Raw genomic sequence first — 20,452 nt, 5'->3', positions numbered from 1 at the left:
ACTGGATATATGATCAACAGTGCTGCGTTTTTTGCAGAAACCATTTTGCTCCTCAACGATGAGATCATTATCATCTGTCCATTTTACAATTCTTTCATTAAGAATACTACTGTATATTTTATACATGGTAGAGGCTAATGTTATACCACGATATGACATAGGATCCCTTTTGTCTTTATTGCCAGACTTTGGTATAGGGTTTATAATACTCTTAGACCAAGTGGTAGGTACCTGTCCAGTTTCAAAACAAACATTAAATAAACTATGTAAAACAAGTACAGATGCATCATTCTTCAAAACTTCTGATGGGATTTGGTCTACACCAGCAGCTTTATTTAACTTAGCCCTTTCCAAAGCTTTAGCAACCTAAAAAATACTAATATTTGTATCAAGATTTAAATCAACTGTGTCTGGAGGCAGTGCATCTGAACTAGGCTCAACAGTGGCAGTGTTGAGCAACTTACAAAAATCATGTTTCCATTTATTAAGGACTGTTTTGAGATCCTCTGAAATGCTACCATCATCAAGCAATACTTGCATCGGAATAGATTTATTACTTTCAGACACAATTCCAACTTTACCAATGTTTTTCCAGAACAGAGTTTGATCATTTTGCAAATTAAACAGCATATCACTTTGTGCCTTATACCAATAAAATCTCTTGCTTCGTTGCACCTCTCTATCAAACAATTTCCTACTAGCAACATAATCTTGCTTTAATGTGACTTTTTGCGCCCTATTTGTACACTTCAACCATTTTCGTTCAGTATCATGTACGACTTTGAACAGGTCTGTAAGTTTTTGGCTCCACCAAGGTTTTGACTGTTTATTACTCCTAACAGTGTTTGTATTAAAAGATACAGTTTTGCATGGTAATTTATCATACATTTCATGTCTAACAATACTACACCATCCATTATATGCCGTGTCAATATCACACTGCAGTCTCATGCCCTGCTCAAGGTTGGATATAACAGCGTTAATTTCCGATAAAACACTATCATCAGACAAAAAAGTATCTGGGACGCTATGAATATTTATCAGCATGCAAAGTTGTACCATTCCTCCACCTCACTCTCACCTCAGTCTTGCCCACCACCCCGATCATGCATCCCCATCCCCCACCCATTTTTTTATCATTTTTAATTTTCCATCAATATTTATAATCAATATGTGAAATTTTGTACCCTCACCTGGTCACCCCCGCTGCCCCCCCCCCCCCCCCCCCCCAACACCCCAAAAAAAACAAAAACATTTTCAGTTAGTAACATCCTTAACTTTTTGCCGGATATATTTTTTTGCCATTCCTCACCACAAGTCCTTTCGGCGGGGGATACCAATTCATCGAATTTGCTTGTTTGAAATTGCTTGTTTGCTTACACTGATTGTTCCTTGTGTGTCCCTTTACCAGACTTATAAATTGACATGTTGATATGCTGAAAAGCATGGTCGCAATGACTTTGTCTTATTTTCTCTATATGTAACGTATTGTTGAAATAATGTATCGCAAATGATTTTTATGGAACCTTTTACTTAGACTCTTCAACTTATTTGATATGCAAAAAGGCCGCCAGTGGCCATCACTTGCTTCAACATGTGCATTTCTATCTATCTGACCTGTGAAAAGTAGGCGATCGGTCTAGAACCGTCATGACCCTTTTGTTTTATGATAATAGTATCTCCAGCGCTCATTTTTGGTTCACGAAATATAATTTCGAGCGCTCTACAACATATTTCAACGGTACGACATCTTATATCGAGGTTTTGCAGCTCGAGCGCACAACATCTTATTCCGAGATCTTAACTCGAGTGTATGAAATATCATATCTAGCGCTGGAGATTATTGTAACTAAAATCAGTGTCCTAAAAATGCAACCGTATGTAATAATAATGTTTCAAAGAGTTATGTTGTGTAGAAATATTAACCACATACAGTTGATTGTTCTAGTTTGTAATGTTTCATTGTAGTTACCGAATGTAACTACAAAGAAAAACATAAAATTTAAAATTTTAGGACTTAAATGCAGATACGGAGGACGAAGAACATGAACAATATCAAATGGTATTTATGTTTGTTTTTTTTTTTTTTGTTGTTGTTTTTTTTAAATGTTTTTATTTGTGACCAAATCAATCCTTAGTGTAATCACAAATATACTAATGATATTCTTGCATGTTTATAATCTCATACACAAAATTAAGTTTTTCCAAACTTTCATGCTATGTCAGTTGCGCAAAAAATAATTATTTTAAATGCACCACGTCTAAATTTATATATAGTATATATAGTAACATCTACTAATTACCTCTGTTGTGTAATCTAACGGTTTATATTATTTAAAGGCCTTGCATCCCCGTCCAGAGGACGATCTTTTACAGGAAGATAAACCTGAGAAATACAAAAAGGTAAGATTCTAAAACGGACATATTTTGTTATCATTATTCTGATAAATAGTAATTACTATTATTATGATGATAAACACGTTGAAAGTAACATAATTATGCAACATACTGTATTCATAATATGACCTGCAGTACTAGCTCTTTTTGCAATTTCTCCAATGCCGACTTTCATGAAACCGACATTTTTAAAAAGTCCAAGATGTACTAGAAACTTTCGGAAAATAAGAATAATAGGGTCATTTGTCTGATGTTTTGCTAGACTGATTTTGTAAATTTGGACTTCAAACAAAATCTCCCTGTTAAATATTCATCTTTGTTTTTCATACCGCGAGTCTAAAGAAAGCACAATTCTGGTGACATTTTCATGAATAGAAAATTCTCTTAAACGTAGATTTAAATAACATCTCACAGCCGTATATAAACATGTTTCCTTTTATATAGTCAATAAAATGATGAAAAAAGAGATTCACACATTTCAAACTGATTTTAAGACATTTTGTATAGAATTTTAATACTTGTCAACATCCTGTAGTATTATATTTTATCTTTAAACATTTAAACGACGTCACACCATTGCTTCCAATTTATATAACGTGCCGAGTTAATTTAATCCTTAATGATTTTCATCAAAATTAACCTTAGTTTGAATAACGTTACAGTACAATATATTAGTATTTGACTTGTTCCGCTATTTACGTAACCGTTGATTCGTAATTTTGAATCATATCCTGTTCCTGATTCACTTAATATCATATATCTTTATGTTTTGGTCAAATATTTTTGTAATAAATCATTATTAATGTAACAAATTAAATTACATCTTGACTAGCTATTAGATGCTATATCCGTTTTAAATGTTTCGTATTAGAATAAGTCATGTTACAAAGATAATATTTATAACTTCCCTACGAAAGACCCGTGGTGACATTTCAACTTCATTATTTCACGATTTTTGCTTCATGATTTCACGATTTCCACTTCATGAATTCACGAATTCACGATTTCTGCTTCCTGATTTCACGATTTCCACTTCACGAATTCACGATTTCACGATAAAACTTCACGGTTTCGCGAATTCACGATTTCACGATTTCCACGTCATGAATTCACGGTTTCGCGATTTCACGATTTCACGATTTCCACTGCACGAATTCACGGTTTCACAATTTCCACTTCATGAATTCACGATTTCATGACAAAACTTCACGGTTTCGCGATTTCCACTTCACAAATTCACGATTTCACAATTTCCACTTCATGAATTCACGATTTCCACTTCATGAATTCACGATTTCACGATTTCCACTTCATGAATTCACGATTTCACGATTTCCACTTCACGAATTCACGATTTCGCAATTTCCACTTCATGAATTCACGATTTCACCATTAAACTTCACAAATTCACGAATTCGCGATTTCACCATTAAATTTCATGATTTCACGAATTCACGATTTCCACTTCAAGAATTCACGATTTCTCGATTTCACGATTTCATAATTATAGTACAATTTCAACTTTTCGCGATTTTATTAGTCACATGACTAATGTATGACGTAGAATTCGCTACATGTGAGATGGCGTGTTATATAAATGTACAACCAGGTTTAGGTACTGAAAGTGAAAACTGGCCGAAAATGCCTCAACTGATGAGGAAATAGACTTACAAACAATACTTTTAGAATGCATTATTGCTTAAAATGTGAAATTGTTCCAGACCCTTTTTTCGGTTTTAGTAAGCTCCTCATCTTTGTGCTATTTAATGAAAAGCGATGCATCTTATTCACATGTAAGCTATTGCCATCTGCTGTGTATGCAAACTGAGTTGATCAAGAGTACGGCCTTACCACGAGGGCCGTTTAAAACGTAAAAAAGCGGCTTAGACGTTACAGGCGTGGAAAGGATATACATACAAAATATAAATTCAATCCATGCAAGTATTCTCTTTTAAATGAACAGAAACCAATATGTCTATGGACGGAAAGACGGATTCCAAAATAACGGACTGACGGACGGACAACTGCAAGGCTTAATGCTCCGTCGCCATAAATGGCGTGGGCATAATAAACATACTTATATATTTTGGATTTGTCTAAAACAGTAAAGCTACTTGGGCATCTTATTTTGTTCATACATGTTTTAGTGTTGAAAGTACCCAATATTGTGTTGGTACAGGCACCAATATCCCTCCCCAACCTCCACACAGACGTATGCAGGAGTATAAACTCATCCTCTGTAACCCAGACCATTCATTACGTTTACACTTCATTGAATGGAGAGTAACGGAATGGATTGGCCAAATAGAAGAAGTGAAATCAAGAAATCATGAAATCGTGAAGTTTAATCGTGAAATCGTGAATTCAAGAAGTGGAAATCGTGAAATCAAGAAATCGTAAAATCAAGAAATTGTGAAGTTTTTTTCGTGAAATTGTTAATTCATGAAATCGTGAATTCGTGAAATCTGGAAATCGTGAAATCAGGAAGCAGAAATCGTGAATTCATGAAGTGGAAATCGTGAAATCAAGAAATCGTGAAGTTTTATTGTGATGAATTCGTGAATTCATGAAGTGGAAATCGTGAAATCATGAAACAGAAATCGTGAAATCATGAAATCGTGAAATCAAAAAATCGTGAAGTTTTATTGTGAATTCGTGAAATCGTGGTGAATTCGTGAAATCGTGAAGTGGAAATCGTGAAATCAGGAAGCAGAATTCATGAATTCATGAAGTGGAAATCATGAAATCATGAAGCAGAAATCGTGAAATAATGAAGTTGAAATGTCACCCGGGTCTTTCGTACTTCCCTCATAATTTCAGGTTGCTTTTATCGGAATATCAAACTGGGCTCTAGATCCAGCTAAAATGAACAGAGGTATTGTAGTGCAAAGAGAGGTTCCTGATATTGAAGAACTGATCAACAGTGCTCGGTAATTTGATGGACATACATTATATACTGATTCTATATTAAAATATTTTAGAAGAAAGAAATAAAATCAGAACAAAAAATTGAAGACGTGTTCTACAATAAAAGCAGTTCATTTTGTGTTATCAGCTGAATGAATCGTCTGTTTACTGAAATTCAATCAAAAGCGTATCATCAACAAAAGTAACCGCGCAAAATCCACGAAATACGAGGTGTTTACCTGTTACTTATTCCTTTATTATATTTACGAAGGAAATATAAGAAGAAGAGACGAACATTATCAGCTGTTGGTTTCATACAATCTTTAAAAAAAAAACATAACAAAATCATTTGTCCGTTTACTTGCATTAAGACGAACATGCCGTCTGACAGTTGTAAACAAGCTAAACTAAATGACGTTTTTCATGAGTCTTATGCTAGACCTGTAGCGTATTAAAAATCTGTTATCTACGGAATCCTGTTTCCGTCATCGACTTTTCGACCAGACAGATACTCGAAAACTTAAGCATCTAATTTCAACTTTTCGCGCTAAACATTTACCGCGAAAAGTCGAAAACTTGAAGCTTTTAACACGGCAATTGTCGTGCAAACGCCAACTTCTCGATCTAGAATCAAGCGCGAAAAGTAGAAATTTAAAAGCCTTAACTTCAACTTCTCGCGCAAAGATGTCCCGCGAAAAGTAGAAATCTTGAAGTTTTTGACCCGAGAATTGTCGTGCAAACATCAACTTGTCGACCCATAATCTAGCGCGAAATGTTGAAATTAAGTGGCCTGTCTTCAACTTTTCGACCAAGAGTTTGGCCGATATTTTCGCGGTATTATCGCTTAAATTTCGACGTTTTGTTTGAGGACTAACTAACCAACCCTAATCCTAACCCTAAACTTAGTAACCCTAACCCTAACGAAAATTCGAAATTTAAGCGATAATTTCGCCAAATTCTCGGCCAAAGAACTGGCACGAAAAGTAGAAGTTAAGACTTAAATTTATACTTTTCGCCCTACAAATTCAGTCGATAAGTTGACATTTGCACGACAATTGTCGCGTTAAAAACTTCGACTTATCAACTTTTCGAGAAAATATCTTAGCACGAGAAGTTGAAATAAGCTTTCTTAATGTCTACTTTTCGCGCTTGATTAGGTCGAAAAGTTGACGTTTACACGACAATTGTCGGGTCAAAAACTTCAAGATTTCGACTTTTCGCGGTAAATTTATAGCTAGAAAAGTTGAAATTAAATGCTTAATTTCAAGTTTTCGCGTGTCTGTCTAGTCGAAAAGTCGATGGCGGAAACAGGATTCCGCAGTTATCTTTATTACTTTGTGTATAAACATGGCTTTTAAAGTTTTTAGCTGCCATGTTCTTCTTATGTAACATATTGATATTTACTTTACATACTCTTGCACATTTTCACCAATTATAACGATCAAGTCGAATCAGCCAAAGTATTTTTATTAATATCTTTTTAGGTCTAATTTTCCCTATTTACACGCATATTTTATTGTATGTCTTTACAGTTTATGATAGATGTTAATTTAGTGGCTACTAAACTACATAAATACTTAAATATACTCTAAAACATCTTGACCAAGGCATCAAATTTGTAATCTTATAAGAATTAGGCTGACATGATTGAACATGGTCTGAACTTGTTACTAATACATGATTATTCTCTACTCCGTTAACATAACGATAAAGTAATATACATTTATCAACTTATATAGTTTTTATTTATTTTTTTTAATTATTTAAATGTTTATGTCCATTCAGTTTTCTTTTATCGTAAAGGTTTACCTAAGTCGGTGGTAGGGTCAGGAAGAGTGTTACAATTTTCATTACCTCGCATGAACTGACTCGATCCATCCCAGTATGCTATTATTTAGCTTGGTTGCGTTCCGAAAGATCTTCTAACAGCTTTATTAAAAGACATTAATAAATGCCTTTTCTCGCTGTCTTTTTAAGTGGTATATGCAGTACCGACGAAGAGATACTGAGCCAGATGGAGCACTTGATTCAACCAATGGCTGTTTCCTATCTTGAGTTATTTAATACTGCATCTGAAAAGACGCGGGAGTTTTTTGGTCTTAGGGACTTCTACAGGTACTCCAATCAGCTAAATAAATTTTATGAAAGTTATATTTTCTATTTTAAAGTGTTGGAATACAAATGCAATTTACATTAAGCTCACACAAAGGTAATACCAATTTCACATTATTGTACTCTGACAAAAAAGGCAGGATATTTTATTCAACGTTTTTTTTTTGTTCAAGAAAACAGTGAATATAAAAAATGGTCGGTGTAAAGTCATTTAAGCACACTTTGTCATTTTTAATGCTAAAACAAAAGTTAATGCTTTTATTTTGATGTCAGGTTATCAACTGAAAGTTTTTTACAGTCCCTGTGTTATATTATTTTTCCATCTACAACTTAGACAAACAATTTGAATAGATTTGAGAAATAATTTAACATTAATTTTGATATAGCTTGGTTAAAATGGTGTTCAGCTTTGTTGAGCAATCGAAAAAAGCACCGACGTGGCACCAGATGCTTCATGCAATCAAACGGAACTTTGAAGGTTTAGATCAAGTAGACCCGGTGGAAAGTTTCAAAAAGCACCTATCCAAAGTTCTCCATGTTGATAGTCGTGTAAATATATATCTTTATTATCCGTCAGTTTGTAGTATTAACATGATGAAATGCTTTAACCATATATTATTAAAAGAGCTATTCATGTTTTTGTCTCTTGGGCATATTAAGTCAGGGCACGTCGCAATTATATCAAATTGTTTGATATTGTTCTTTTTAAAAAACATTTGGTCATGTCACCAAACATGTTCTATTAAAGAGCATACATTTCACCATTTTGTCCATTGCATAACATTTTATCCCTGCCGCCAAACTGCCAGACTATTCAAATTGTTAGACAAGTACTAATAAAAACAAGAAGTCGTTTCGAATATATTTTGTTTATACACATGATCCTTGTGAAGATATAGTACTTACATTTGTACAAGCGAATCATGTTTCTATTTAAGCCAAGACAAGATGACCCCGACTGCTCCGCAGCAGGACTGATAAGAGCTTGTCTCTTTGACACAAACAACTTGCAGAGGTAAGACCTAAGAGAAATATAAGTAACTTTAGATTTGAACATTCTTGAAACTGCTTTAACGTCTGTTTCTGAATCAAAAATCAACCATCAGTAGTTATACATATCACAGAATCAATTGGCTATAACTTTTACTTCTTTGTGTATTTACATTTACATACTTTAAGGTAAGGTTATCGACAGTTTAAGTTTTAACTCCATTTCAGTGAAAGTCGATATATGTTACTACTAACAGAGAATTATGGAGCACTAGCTATCATTCAGCAACTGATATTTGGGGGCAGTGATGTTATTAGACCTATAACCATATTCGGAAGCAGCTTTCGTAGTGATCAAGAATACACTCAGGTAAATCTATGGGCCTAAAGAACTCGTGTATTTTGTCTCTAACCGTTCAAAGGTCGTGTTTCACTTTGTTCTTTCAGTTTTTAATTTTAGCCCTGTTGCTTTACTTTGTTTATGTTATGAAATTGATCAAAAGTTATAATATACATACTGTTGATACTATACACTAGGGTTTTTGAAGTTACTCTGCATCGTAATCATAAAAATAAAGTCCAATTGGTCTGAAAGAATGGCGATGCACTAAAATTGCCCCCTGCATGACTTTGCCAGAGACGTAATTTAAAGAATTAAAGGTTCAGAAGATATTTGAAATTCCAAACATCCAAATCAGATTAGAACCTAATGCAATACGCATGTATATCATAATAGGCTGTACCAGTCGCGCCACGTTTCTGATAAAGAATTATTCAAATTAATACAATGTCTAAAACATGTTCTATCTTGTATGTCATATTGACGCTCACTCATGTTATCACAAAATAACAGTAGGACGAAAAAAAATGAATAAAGATACATAAAGTAGCACCGCTATGAACGAATAGCATGAAAACCATACTGCTGGGGAGTACATTGACCGGTTAAGAATGCACAAAACCATACCCTTTGTCCCAGCTTTGGACTAATGTGACCTTTAAAACTTCAAAGTATTTCAAGTTCTATTTAAAGTCAAATATTTGAAGTTCACATTTCTTAAGATATAAATTTTACTTTTACTGGACTGTCTCAAAGCAGACGTATGGCGATCTCTTATGACAGAACAGTTCTATAAGAAATATTCGAATGTTTTTCTTGCGATCAAACATATCTGATTTAAATGGAACTTACCTTCATGAAATGCCAAATTCAAACTTATTCCCAAGTATGCAATATGAAACGGATATTAGAATTTTAAGCATCCTTCTAATTTCTTAAATCAGTCGCACTTTTGCAGTAGTTATACATAATTGTCGAACATGTTCGCATGTTAGAAAAGCAAAGGTAAGACTGCAGTTCGATTGAATGACTATCAACGTATGTCAACAGAGAACAAGTCCCGTTTAAAAATTAAATAATTGTTTACACATTTATATAAAGTGAATAGGATTTTACGTGAAGGATAAAAGCTAAGTGCGTATAACAACTTAGTAGACGTTATCACGGTAGATTAAGTATTTTTCAAGTTATTAATATATTCAGGTGTGTCTTAACATCAACAAGATCAAAGTATGTATGGAAACAGGGAACACTGTTGTCCTACTAAACCTAGAGAACCTTTATGAAAGTCTCTACGATGCACTTAATCAATATTACGTGTTCTTCGGTGATGTCAGATATGTTGATCTTGGGCTTGGAACGCATAGAGTCAAGTGTCCTGTTCATCCAGATTTTAGGTGACATATACTATTATTTATTATTTACATACGTTTCTGTCGATCTGTGCGCTAGTGTGAAAGTGATTTTAGCAACAAAATTGCTAAAAAATCTAACGGAATGTATATCAATTGATGTATTTTCATATATCTAGATACCTAACTTTGATATAAATTACATGCATGCATAAAACACCTCTAGTCTACAAATCATATATTACAGAATGATTCCATACTCACAGCTGATCAAATTACAGCTTGAAATAATGTCAAATATATTCGTACATATTGTTTAAATCATTTACTAATAACTTCTAGGTAAACTATGATGATAAAACCGTTATTTATAAGAAGATCTCTTCTTGTTGATATGATGATGTTCTGTGAAATAAAATAATTATATGTGAAATTGCTAAAAGTTACTTTTTATATTTTAGGCTTATAGTCATCGCTGAAAAAGACACGGTTTACAAGAAATTCCCAATACCTCTGATCAACAGATTAGAAAAACACTTTCTGACCATCAATACAATGTTGACTGAAAAGCAACGGCTGTTGGCATCTAAATTAGAACAATGGGCTCGGGACTTTTCTTCACAAAACCAGTCTTTTCGGATGAACAGGTTATATGAATATTGTTTATTAATAAGTTCACAATATGCTTTTTATACTAATGTTCAAAACACAAGATTTTAGTCATCTTTCCAATGTTATTAGGGGAAAAGAAACTGATCCACTTATTATACTCTTAATGTGAATAGTTGTACAAACTTGTTGACATAGATTATTGCAGAACATTCTTATAAATTACCAAAGTTATTTCGCAGAAAATAGTAAATCGTTGCAACGCTTTGCGATAATGCAAAAAAATTAACATTCTTCTTGCATTTTCACCAAAATCTTACTTTTATTTTTTCACCTACTTTATCAATGTCAAATATACATTCTATTTCAAATTTTGTGGGAGTGAACATTTTGAAAAATTCCAACCAAACTGTATTGAATTAATCCTTATACTCTGCGCTTATTTTTCTCACTCACTAAAACAAACGCAAGGCTATTTAATTCCAACTTACTTTATGGAAATTCAATAATGAAACATTGATTCGAGCGTTTATTGGTGTTGAATTTCATTTTGACACTTTTATTGGTCAAGGACTTTATCGTTTATTCGAATTCGAATCAAAATTATAGTAGGTCAGGTACGAAATAATATTATAATTATATAATTATCAGATTGGACGGATATATGGTACTAATGCGAATAATTGACTGGAGGAGATAAATATGTATAGAGTAAAATTAAATATCACACTTATAACAAGGTAAATAACTGAAAATGAATTGGTTTGAAAGATTGCTACATGCAGTTAAGTTATTTAAACAATGCATGAATTTAGATCTTTCAATCAAATTTCTGAATACAAATTTACATTTGATATTTTTTACACTAGAGAACAGACAAAAGAAACAAAAGTTGGCGATGTCTTCATTGGATTCCATGAGGATTCGTGTTCTGCAATTATATTATATGTGTGGCAGAAGTATTCTACAGGACAAGAACTCTGCGAGGAAAAAGTGTGTGTTATTTCAAAGCAAATGTTATGTTTCTACGTAAAGCTCATTAATAGTAGCCAGACCGACTTCAGCTACACATAACCGGCCTGGTTGCCTAGTGGTTAAGCACCCGTTTCAATGTCCCAGATGGGAATCTGCTCCCTGGCCATGTAAAAATGGTACCTGATACTCACTTATTTGGCGCTCAGTGTCAAAATGGGCACTGAACTTTCTTCTTTCAAAAATGGCAGTTGCTACCTTCCAAAATGAGTTGTCGAGTGTGATAAGTATAGGACCCAATGAATGTTTCACAATCGACCTAACCTCTTAGCTAACTATCCATCTCTTCTTCATTGGGTACCTCCGGTTCCAACAAAATATTAGTCGTGTTAGTTACTTCTCAGGCAGAGTCCAAAATCATTTCCTATAAACTTAAGGTTATAGGTGTCCAAGAAAATCAATTATGATCAAAACTGAAACCGTTCACAATTCATCCTGTTGATTCAAGCACAAATGATGCTTAGTTCATTAATCTTGTCTTAGCATGTTTTAATGATGTTTTTCTTTCAGAAACAAAGATGACTAATAGTTAACTGACATTTTAAAAAAACTCAGTTTAAATAAAGATATATGTTTTAGTTATTTCAAGAAGCGAAGTTTGTTTTGCTGTGGTGTGCCACGCCAGACGCAATTGTACGGTTGAAGAAAAGCAGTCTTCCCGTAAGCGAACAGGAGATGTTATTTCGAAACTATTTCAATGAGCAGGCTCACAGCAGCATTGTTGAATACATCAGCTATATGCTCCTTCATCCGAACACCAAACAATTTTACTCTCAGGTATCTGATATTTAAATCCTTAAAAAAACAATCATTTGTTCGTACGCTGACATTTTAATGTTTGTAAAAACCTTAATTATTGTTCAAAGACTGGAAAGTATTTCATTTGTATAGTACAGGAAAGAAAAGAAATATGATGAGATATATAATGTAACTTACGTTATAATTTTAAAATGGCATTAAACAAACCGAGCAAAAAACTGCGGTTATAATACAATACAATTCTAATCATATCGATTGTAGGACAATATACACGTATTCCTTTTAATATATTTTCTTTGATAATAAGTTCAGTTTCGGACACTAGCTTTCAAATAATCCAAATACTTCAAATTGTATTCATTTGCCGGTTTGTTTCAAGTTGCTCGAAGATGTCCTGACATTGGACATACTATCAAAAGTCAGTTATAAGTTTGCATGAACATTTTCATCATCTTGACTGACCTGCTATCTAAAGGGATGCTTTAGTAAATCTCACGAAGGAAATGTGCAAAATAGTTATAGTATCATAATCCAAAAATGTACGGCAACGAAAGGAAGATGATGTTTCGATCAATATCATCCAACTACAGACTATACTCGAGACCAGTCAAGAAAGAATGTGGTAATATTTTAACCAGACACTCATGTTTCATAGTAATTTTGAACACAGGGTGTCACGTTAATCTAAACTATACCTGTGAATAAATATGAAATATAATGTTTCTATAACCATTGGAAGGATATCAAATGTTGTTCCACTTATCTGTCTGGTATTGTAATTTACAAACCTTATCATAAGATACTTAAGGTGATTTATTTTCATTCCAAAGGTAACTACACACTCTAAGCTATTGACAAGTGTTCACATTGACGCAATTGGTTTGGCAAGTGGAATAGACGCTGATAAAATACTGTTACTTGAAACACTGTCTTCCTTTGACACTGAACAACAGTTTACCACTAAAATAAGGTACCATATATTCATATTATTCTGTACTGTTACATTTACATACGCTCTACGAATTCCACTTCTTTTTTGTCTCATTTGTACAGATTCTTCAATTAATATGTTCCTTAATCCTATCGACATTTATAAATGTCACCATTTATGCAGCCAGTATTACCTTTATCATGATGTTATACATAGGCAGCACATGAAGATAACAGGCGACTCTGCCAAACTGATTGTGATTCAGTGTGACTCGGGGGATGTCAATGCGAATCTAATAGCTTGTGCGAGATACTGTGTCATGGATGAATTTGAGAAACTGAGAGATGAAATGACTGAACCTGTCCATGTCGTTCTTATTGTTCAACTCCCTAAGGTTTCCGGGGGCTGTTTTACTGGCTTTCAGGTATAATTGTATTCCGTAAAAAGTGTTATCCATATATAATAGAATTCAATATATATATAATATAATTTCAAGGTTGTTAATACAGTAAAAACCAAGCTACATGACGACTTTCCTACACCGTTCGACGTATTAAAACTTGATTTAATAGTACCCTTTGCGCTGTTTGTCCCGTGTTGCGGCTGTTGAAATGTACGTACAATCATTTATGCACATTGTCATTGAGCAGAAAGTGCTCTTAGCGTTCATTTCTTTTCCAAATGGTATGTGTACTTGAAATATGATCAGTGACTCTTTCTCTTTTGAATGATTTCTTCAAATTGTAAATGACTCGTCATGAAACTTTTATAATCAATAAAAATCAGTATTATTGCACAATACAAATCAATGGGTACATACTGCATTAAGCTTCCAATTTGTACTATATTTAGCTTCAGATGCATACCATATTTAGCTTTGTTGAATTACGTACTAAAAATTTATAGTAATTATGCCCTCCCTTTTCGAAGAAGAATAGGTTTTGTTGTTTCGTGCATTGTTTGCTTATCTGTCTGTCACTCGGTCTTTAGGTCTGTTAGTCAGTAGACCATTTGGTTTCTAATCAATAACTAGATAACACTTAGTCTCACAAAGGTCAAACTAGAAAGACGTTAGTTAATAAACAACCGCTATTTATTAAGGGATTAGTAGGTTATCGGTCAAGGTCATAGTGGCGTTGAAACTGAAAACGGTTTCCTCTCAATAAATCGAGAATGGTTTGACCTACAGTCGACAAACGTCATAATATGATTGCCTGTAGTCAGTAAATGGCCCTTTTTGCAGGTCGGGTCAGAAGGTTTAAATGACCTCTAAATTGAAAACGATTTCCGTTCAAAAACTAAAGAACTCTTTTGCCCTTAGTCTTAAAACTTCATGCGATAATTGCCGTGGACATATGATCCCTTTTGTTTCGGGAATGTTGTCAAACCTCATAGGATGAGTGCATGAGGTAGTAGACGACCTCTATTATTTGTGGTCAGGATCAGACAATTCGTATTTGGTATCATTGGCCGAGAAGTTTACTTCAGTGACTTCTCTTCATCACTGTGATTTCAAAGAATATTTTAATATTAGGAAGCCATCCACCTGGGATCTGCGTTTTCCACCCAAAGCTAAAAAGTCACAATCTGAACTAAAATAGTCTGGATGTCACGTTCAGCTCTACAAATGAAAAGAATCAGACTAATCATAAATGCATAAGGCGGTATTGTTATGGAACATCACATTGCTTAAACATCGCGATGCACTTAAATTTAAAATAGTTTTATTAACTTAAGTGCGGAAAATGGCACTCGGCACACATCGATGATTTACAACCTGAGGACATGCACATACCTTCGCTCGAAGAAATGCATGGGAAATCAGTTGGAATGTTAATTGACGATGCAGTTACAAGCCAAACAGAACCAATGGAAACAGATGATAGGTTTGGTCACACTTTAAATTTTTCGCTGTAATTTCGCTCTTCTTTATCCGTATTGAGTGGTGAATAGTTAATTATTTTAATTTAGTGGATAGTCCTGACACTTCATTATATATAAAATGAAGCTGAAGATGCTTAGTCAAGCTATCGATTGTTCAAAAAGGATACTTATTTGTCTTTTACATGTATCTTTCATTTTTAATTTTACTTTTAATCAAAGAAGTATGCAGGTTAACATGTACTAGTTACTGTAAAGGAATATTAAAGGTTATGTAATTAAGTGGTTTTTAGACCGTTTGCGTCTTAAAATATACGCTCTTCCATACCTCATATTTTTTATTTCGATGTAAATGAGATGTGGAACCAAAATTTGTAGTCCTGTTTGGCGCCATATAACCTATACTGTGTTGGTGCGCCGTAAAACCCAAATAAATAAATAAAATATACGCTCGTTATATGTACTGTTGAATGCCAACTTAATTACAATACCCTATTAATAATTATATATAATTCACAAATTTTCCGTTTTAATCTGCGAAATGCAGATACTGAGTTTTGCTATTTTGTGAGGTTTAATAAAGGTTGACTGTTGTTGTATTTAAAATAGTAGCACGTATTTTTCATTATTTCACCGTGTGTGTGATGCATTTTAAAACCCTTTGTGTTAAGGCATCTTTGTGTCGACAATACTGGATATCAAATTAAGCTCCAACTATGTAGTCAGTATTAAAAGGAAATATTTATATCAGTAGCTCGACTGGTGAAGCAATGGAATGGAAAAATAATACAGACACATGCACAAGAAATTTTCTGAACAGTGGACAGGAAGATTTGAAACTTGACGATGTTTTGTCTGAGTTTGAGAATGTTGGCAACAATGTCAAACGAAGAATGGAACTATACAAGAATAAATTAGATGTAAAGAAGCTTGTGCTGTCATGTGTGCAATCGGCTCTGTCAATGGTAAAAGATAAAGCCGAGCGTAGTAACAGAGAAACAGAAAGAGTTGATTTCGTAATCAGGTTACTTCATCAAGATCCAGTTGAAGGTATAACAACATGTACAGAAGCATAAACTGTGGATTCATTGATATTCATGGGAGATTAATTTTTGTCGATTTCATGGTTGCGCCGCTTTCATTGTTGTGTCAATCGATGAAAGTTAGCTCCATGACCGTTTATTTAAAACTATTACATTCATTGCCTACAGGATGATTCCACAGATATTGATAAAAAACTAATTATGTTAAACATAAAAAATGTTTGCTTAACTTAAATAATACTATTACAGATGATTATATAAATCCAAAATTAACTCAGACTTGTGAAATATGTTTCGCTTTAATAAGATCCTTTGGCTGATATACAATACAGCCCACTACATGATATTCAAGATTGTGATTGATTTTGATTATTATAAGTTTATTATTGATTATTCATTATTTACAGAGGTTCTGTTTAATACATTTTTTATCATATAACATTACTGCCCGTGCACCAAAACGTACGAAATTATATTTTACAAAAAATTTAACCTCTTCAGAGTCAAAAACATATTTTCATATATTCTACATGTGATTATATCTTTATCATTCAGGACAATCATCATTTTTACAAGGAATATGCGTTCTGATAGCTAGGCTTTTGCAACAAAAAGAAAGAAAAGTAGGTACTGCATATAATGCAACACATTGGCTTGTAAATGAAGCGGCAACATTGGAAAACACAAGCAAGACTGGAACTTTCAGGTACAAAACCATTTAAGAAAGATAAAAGATAAATTACTTAGGCTTCGGAAGACGTGCACATTGCCTATTCTAAAGTTATTCTCTGGTAACTCTGACTTAAGGAAGTTATTAAGTACATTGGTAAACTGATACCTCGGAGTGATACTATATATATACTTTGTTCCTTATATAGTGTGGTATATTGTCACTAATGGTAGAGCTTATCGCGGCGATGAATTATTTCATTCACATATCTGGTCAAACATAGCCTGAGGTTAGCATTACCTAAGTGCGATTAAAACCCTAGCTTCCTCTATAGCAACTGCCCGTTCCAAGTCGATGCCCTATCTTTTTGCGTTTTATTCCGTTTCGTTTTATATGTTACGAATATTATCTTTTCTTGCATGTGGGTGGTAATACTTCCTTATATATTGAGAATATACGTGTTGATATGTATTTGAGTTTTGGTATTTCCAAGCTATGAAAAATTAAGTCCAACTATACACATTGATATCAATGAAATCTAGTATTTACGATTGTTCCAACAAATTTACAATTGTTCGTTAGGAGCTCCTGCATCAAAGTTTTGGAAAGTAAAGTCTCTCCCATTTTGGCTGGAATCATCGCATATTGTGATACAAATGGAAATCTTAGTATTCTTCAAGAAACGCAGTACCCATGGAAACAGCAGTTATGGCTTGAAATTCTGAACACGCCTGGAATAATAAACCTACAGGTTCGCATAGAAGAATGTATCTTACCATAAATTTAATTAAAACAAGTATTGCATTGTGCTTGTATTCATAATGTATGCTTGTTCTTGTATTTTGTAATGATTAATATTTCAATGACTGTCTAACTAATTTACATAATTAGAATTTTCTAATAAATGGTCATTGTCAATTAACTTATGATATTTGTATGACATTCCAATCTAAATATAACTATGTTACTGAATACTCAACTCGACAGGTAATTGTTTAGAAATTGTACCTAATATTAATACAATATAGATGAAGTTTTGTTTTCCATCCATTTTCAGTACAAAGAATTCCAGTCCCCCATTAAACTGAATGATTTAAATGAGGTAACAGTTTTTTCAAGTGGCTGCGAAGGGCGTGCATTTTATGCCAGAATGCCATTTTCGTGGCTATTTATAGACAAAATTTGTGAAGTTCTGAATTTGGACCGTACATCTAGAGAGAAACTTGATCCGTGGGAAGGTTAGTTCCTTAGAATTGAACATCATCGTTTAGCTTATTTAATTTTAGATATTACTAAAATTGTATTTGAACTGATTGCAAGATTAGATATGTTAATATTTTGTTATGTTTATAGCAGAGAAATATTGTACGTTGTATTTACATATCGTAGCACTAAATCACTTCATTTAAAAGTTTGTGACAATGCCAGTCTTCTATATATTTTTGTTTATCCGTGGTAGCGAGGAATGTACGGATAGAAGCATGTAGACGTGTACTCAGCGAGCACCCTTTGTTTAAATTCTATGAAGACATTCGAAATGAACGCATCATACTAGAAGGCATTAGGGAATATACATGTGATCTGATACGTACACTGTATCCTGCTGGACCTAATGAAGAGTTTGATGTACGTTCACTTTGTTGTGACTCTTAAGTATAAACTTATTTATGTCTATACAAAAAATATTTTGCTTGACGTTTTACCGCCATTTGAAGTTACGTTATCAATTTTATATCACGTCCGTTGTTTATATTTGTATGTGAGTTATTCCTATGAAGGCGTTAGCCGAACCGTTGATGAGATAAAAACTATACATAAGAAGTTGTTGAAATACCTTTCGCATTATGTATATACAATAACCATTACAAAATATAAGATACATAGCGGTTCATTTTGACACTCGCCGTTGCGACGGCTATCTCACTGATCTCACTTTTGTATTGATTTTCAATAATCATTACCTTCGTGAAAAGCATTTATAAGCCTGTTTGGTGTATGTAATGAGAACGGTGCTGTAATCGTAGTTTTAATGTTCTGAAATATCTAACGAGCAACATTTGTCGGATCTAATCCTGCGCCTATTTCAATATTATGTGTATGCACTACACGCTTATTATTGTTATCGCTATTTTTATTCATTAGGACTGGTGTAGCTATTGAATAAATCAATTCAGAGTGATATATTCATTCCGATAGTGACTTTTCTTGAGATATTGCTTTAAGGTTTAGGAGTATATCACCAAAGCACAGAAATATTTTATAAACGAACAACATCGTTACCAATACTTTACCTGACCATTACATGTTCTGCCGTACTGTCCCGTGCTGAAAATATTCTGAAAAAGTTGTCCCCCTTTGAAAATGAATGCCATTTGTAAAGAAATGAAAATAAACAATTGCTGAAAACTGTGTTCCACCTAGTTATGTGAAATTTCAGCACTTGCACGCTATTACAAATGAATCAAAACAAACATGTGTAACAGTTCCTTGAAAATGGTGAGTTTTTAAAGGCGCTTGACTGTCTGGAAGTGGGGCCTATTTAGACAGTCCTTTTTCGGATTTCAATGCTTATATCAGTATACTGACACTTGTTTTGTAGAGTAATATACACGATATCATTACAAAAACAACAAAACAAATGTCAGTATACTAATATAAACATTGAATTCCGGAAAAAGGACTGCCTAAAGGGGCCCCACTTCCGGGCAGTCAAACGCCTTTAAAAACTCACCATTATCAAAGAACTGTTACACATGTTTGTTTTGATTCATTTGCAATAGCATGCGAGTGTTCAAATTTCACATAACTAAGTGGAACACAGTTTTCAGCAATTGTTTATTTTTATTTTTTTACAAATGGCATTCATTTTCAAAGGGGGACAACTTTTTCAGAATATTTTCAGTACGAGACAGTACGGCAGAACATGTAATGATTAAGTAAAATATTGGTAACGATGTTGTTCGTTTATAAAATATTTCTGTGTTTTGGTGATATACTCCTAAACCTTAAAATTACAATATATTCATTTACTCATAATATAGTTTTATCTAAATTATTATCTCCAAATTAATATGCGTGACAGTGCATAAGTTCAAAATGGCTTTCATATTTAAACTTACAACCCTTGTACACTTAACAAATTTTCTATCGCATTACTTAAGTTTTTTCTAATAGCTTGTAAATAATATACTAGAAACGTAGTTATTAGCTTTCAGATCTCCTGTTCTTTTGACAATATACGAGCATCTGAATAGTATTTATTACAGGACTTCACTTTTTCGTTACTTCAAATGCCTAGAAATATTTTCTACATTCTTCTTGGAATACATGAAATTTCTTACCATAATAATCAAAATTATTTGCGAGTAGTTTTGAGTGACCAAACATTTCATAAATGGGCAAAAAGATGCACACTGTAGATGCTTACTT

At 33.4% G+C, this 20,452-nt stretch overlaps 1 protein-coding gene across 1 annotated transcript in view; it reads left to right on the top strand.

The window, feature by feature from the left end:
- The window catches only part of LOC123552657 (E3 ubiquitin-protein ligase rnf213-alpha-like), a 129,432-nt gene that overhangs the window by 76,016 nt on the left and 32,964 nt on the right, over positions 1–20,452 (top strand). The window contains exons 38-56 of the mRNA XM_053540042.1: positions 2,015–2,062; positions 2,341–2,403; positions 5,218–5,327; positions 7,282–7,419; positions 7,803–7,965; positions 8,355–8,431; positions 8,635–8,776; positions 9,950–10,143; positions 10,560–10,745; positions 11,577–11,700; positions 12,319–12,516; positions 13,329–13,468; positions 13,646–13,853; positions 15,167–15,315; positions 16,062–16,360; positions 16,909–17,059; positions 17,606–17,774; positions 18,081–18,261; positions 18,483–18,649. Coding sequence (XP_053396017.1) covers positions 2,015–2,062; positions 2,341–2,403; positions 5,218–5,327; positions 7,282–7,419; positions 7,803–7,965; positions 8,355–8,431; positions 8,635–8,776; positions 9,950–10,143; positions 10,560–10,745; positions 11,577–11,700; positions 12,319–12,516; positions 13,329–13,468; positions 13,646–13,853; positions 15,167–15,315; positions 16,062–16,360; positions 16,909–17,059; positions 17,606–17,774; positions 18,081–18,261; positions 18,483–18,649 — 2,907 coding nt within the window. The remainder of the gene's footprint in view (positions 1–2,014; positions 2,063–2,340; positions 2,404–5,217; positions 5,328–7,281; positions 7,420–7,802; positions 7,966–8,354; positions 8,432–8,634; positions 8,777–9,949; positions 10,144–10,559; positions 10,746–11,576; positions 11,701–12,318; positions 12,517–13,328; positions 13,469–13,645; positions 13,854–15,166; positions 15,316–16,061; positions 16,361–16,908; positions 17,060–17,605; positions 17,775–18,080; positions 18,262–18,482; positions 18,650–20,452) is intronic.

This window comes from Mercenaria mercenaria, chromosome 4, assembly GCF_021730395.1.
Source record: "Mercenaria mercenaria strain notata chromosome 4, MADL_Memer_1, whole genome shotgun sequence".
Classification (NCBI taxonomy): Eukaryota; Metazoa; Mollusca; class Bivalvia; order Venerida; family Veneridae; genus Mercenaria; species Mercenaria mercenaria.
The sequence above is the reverse complement of the archived record's forward strand: the minus strand, read 5'-3'. Positions and strand labels throughout refer to the sequence as shown.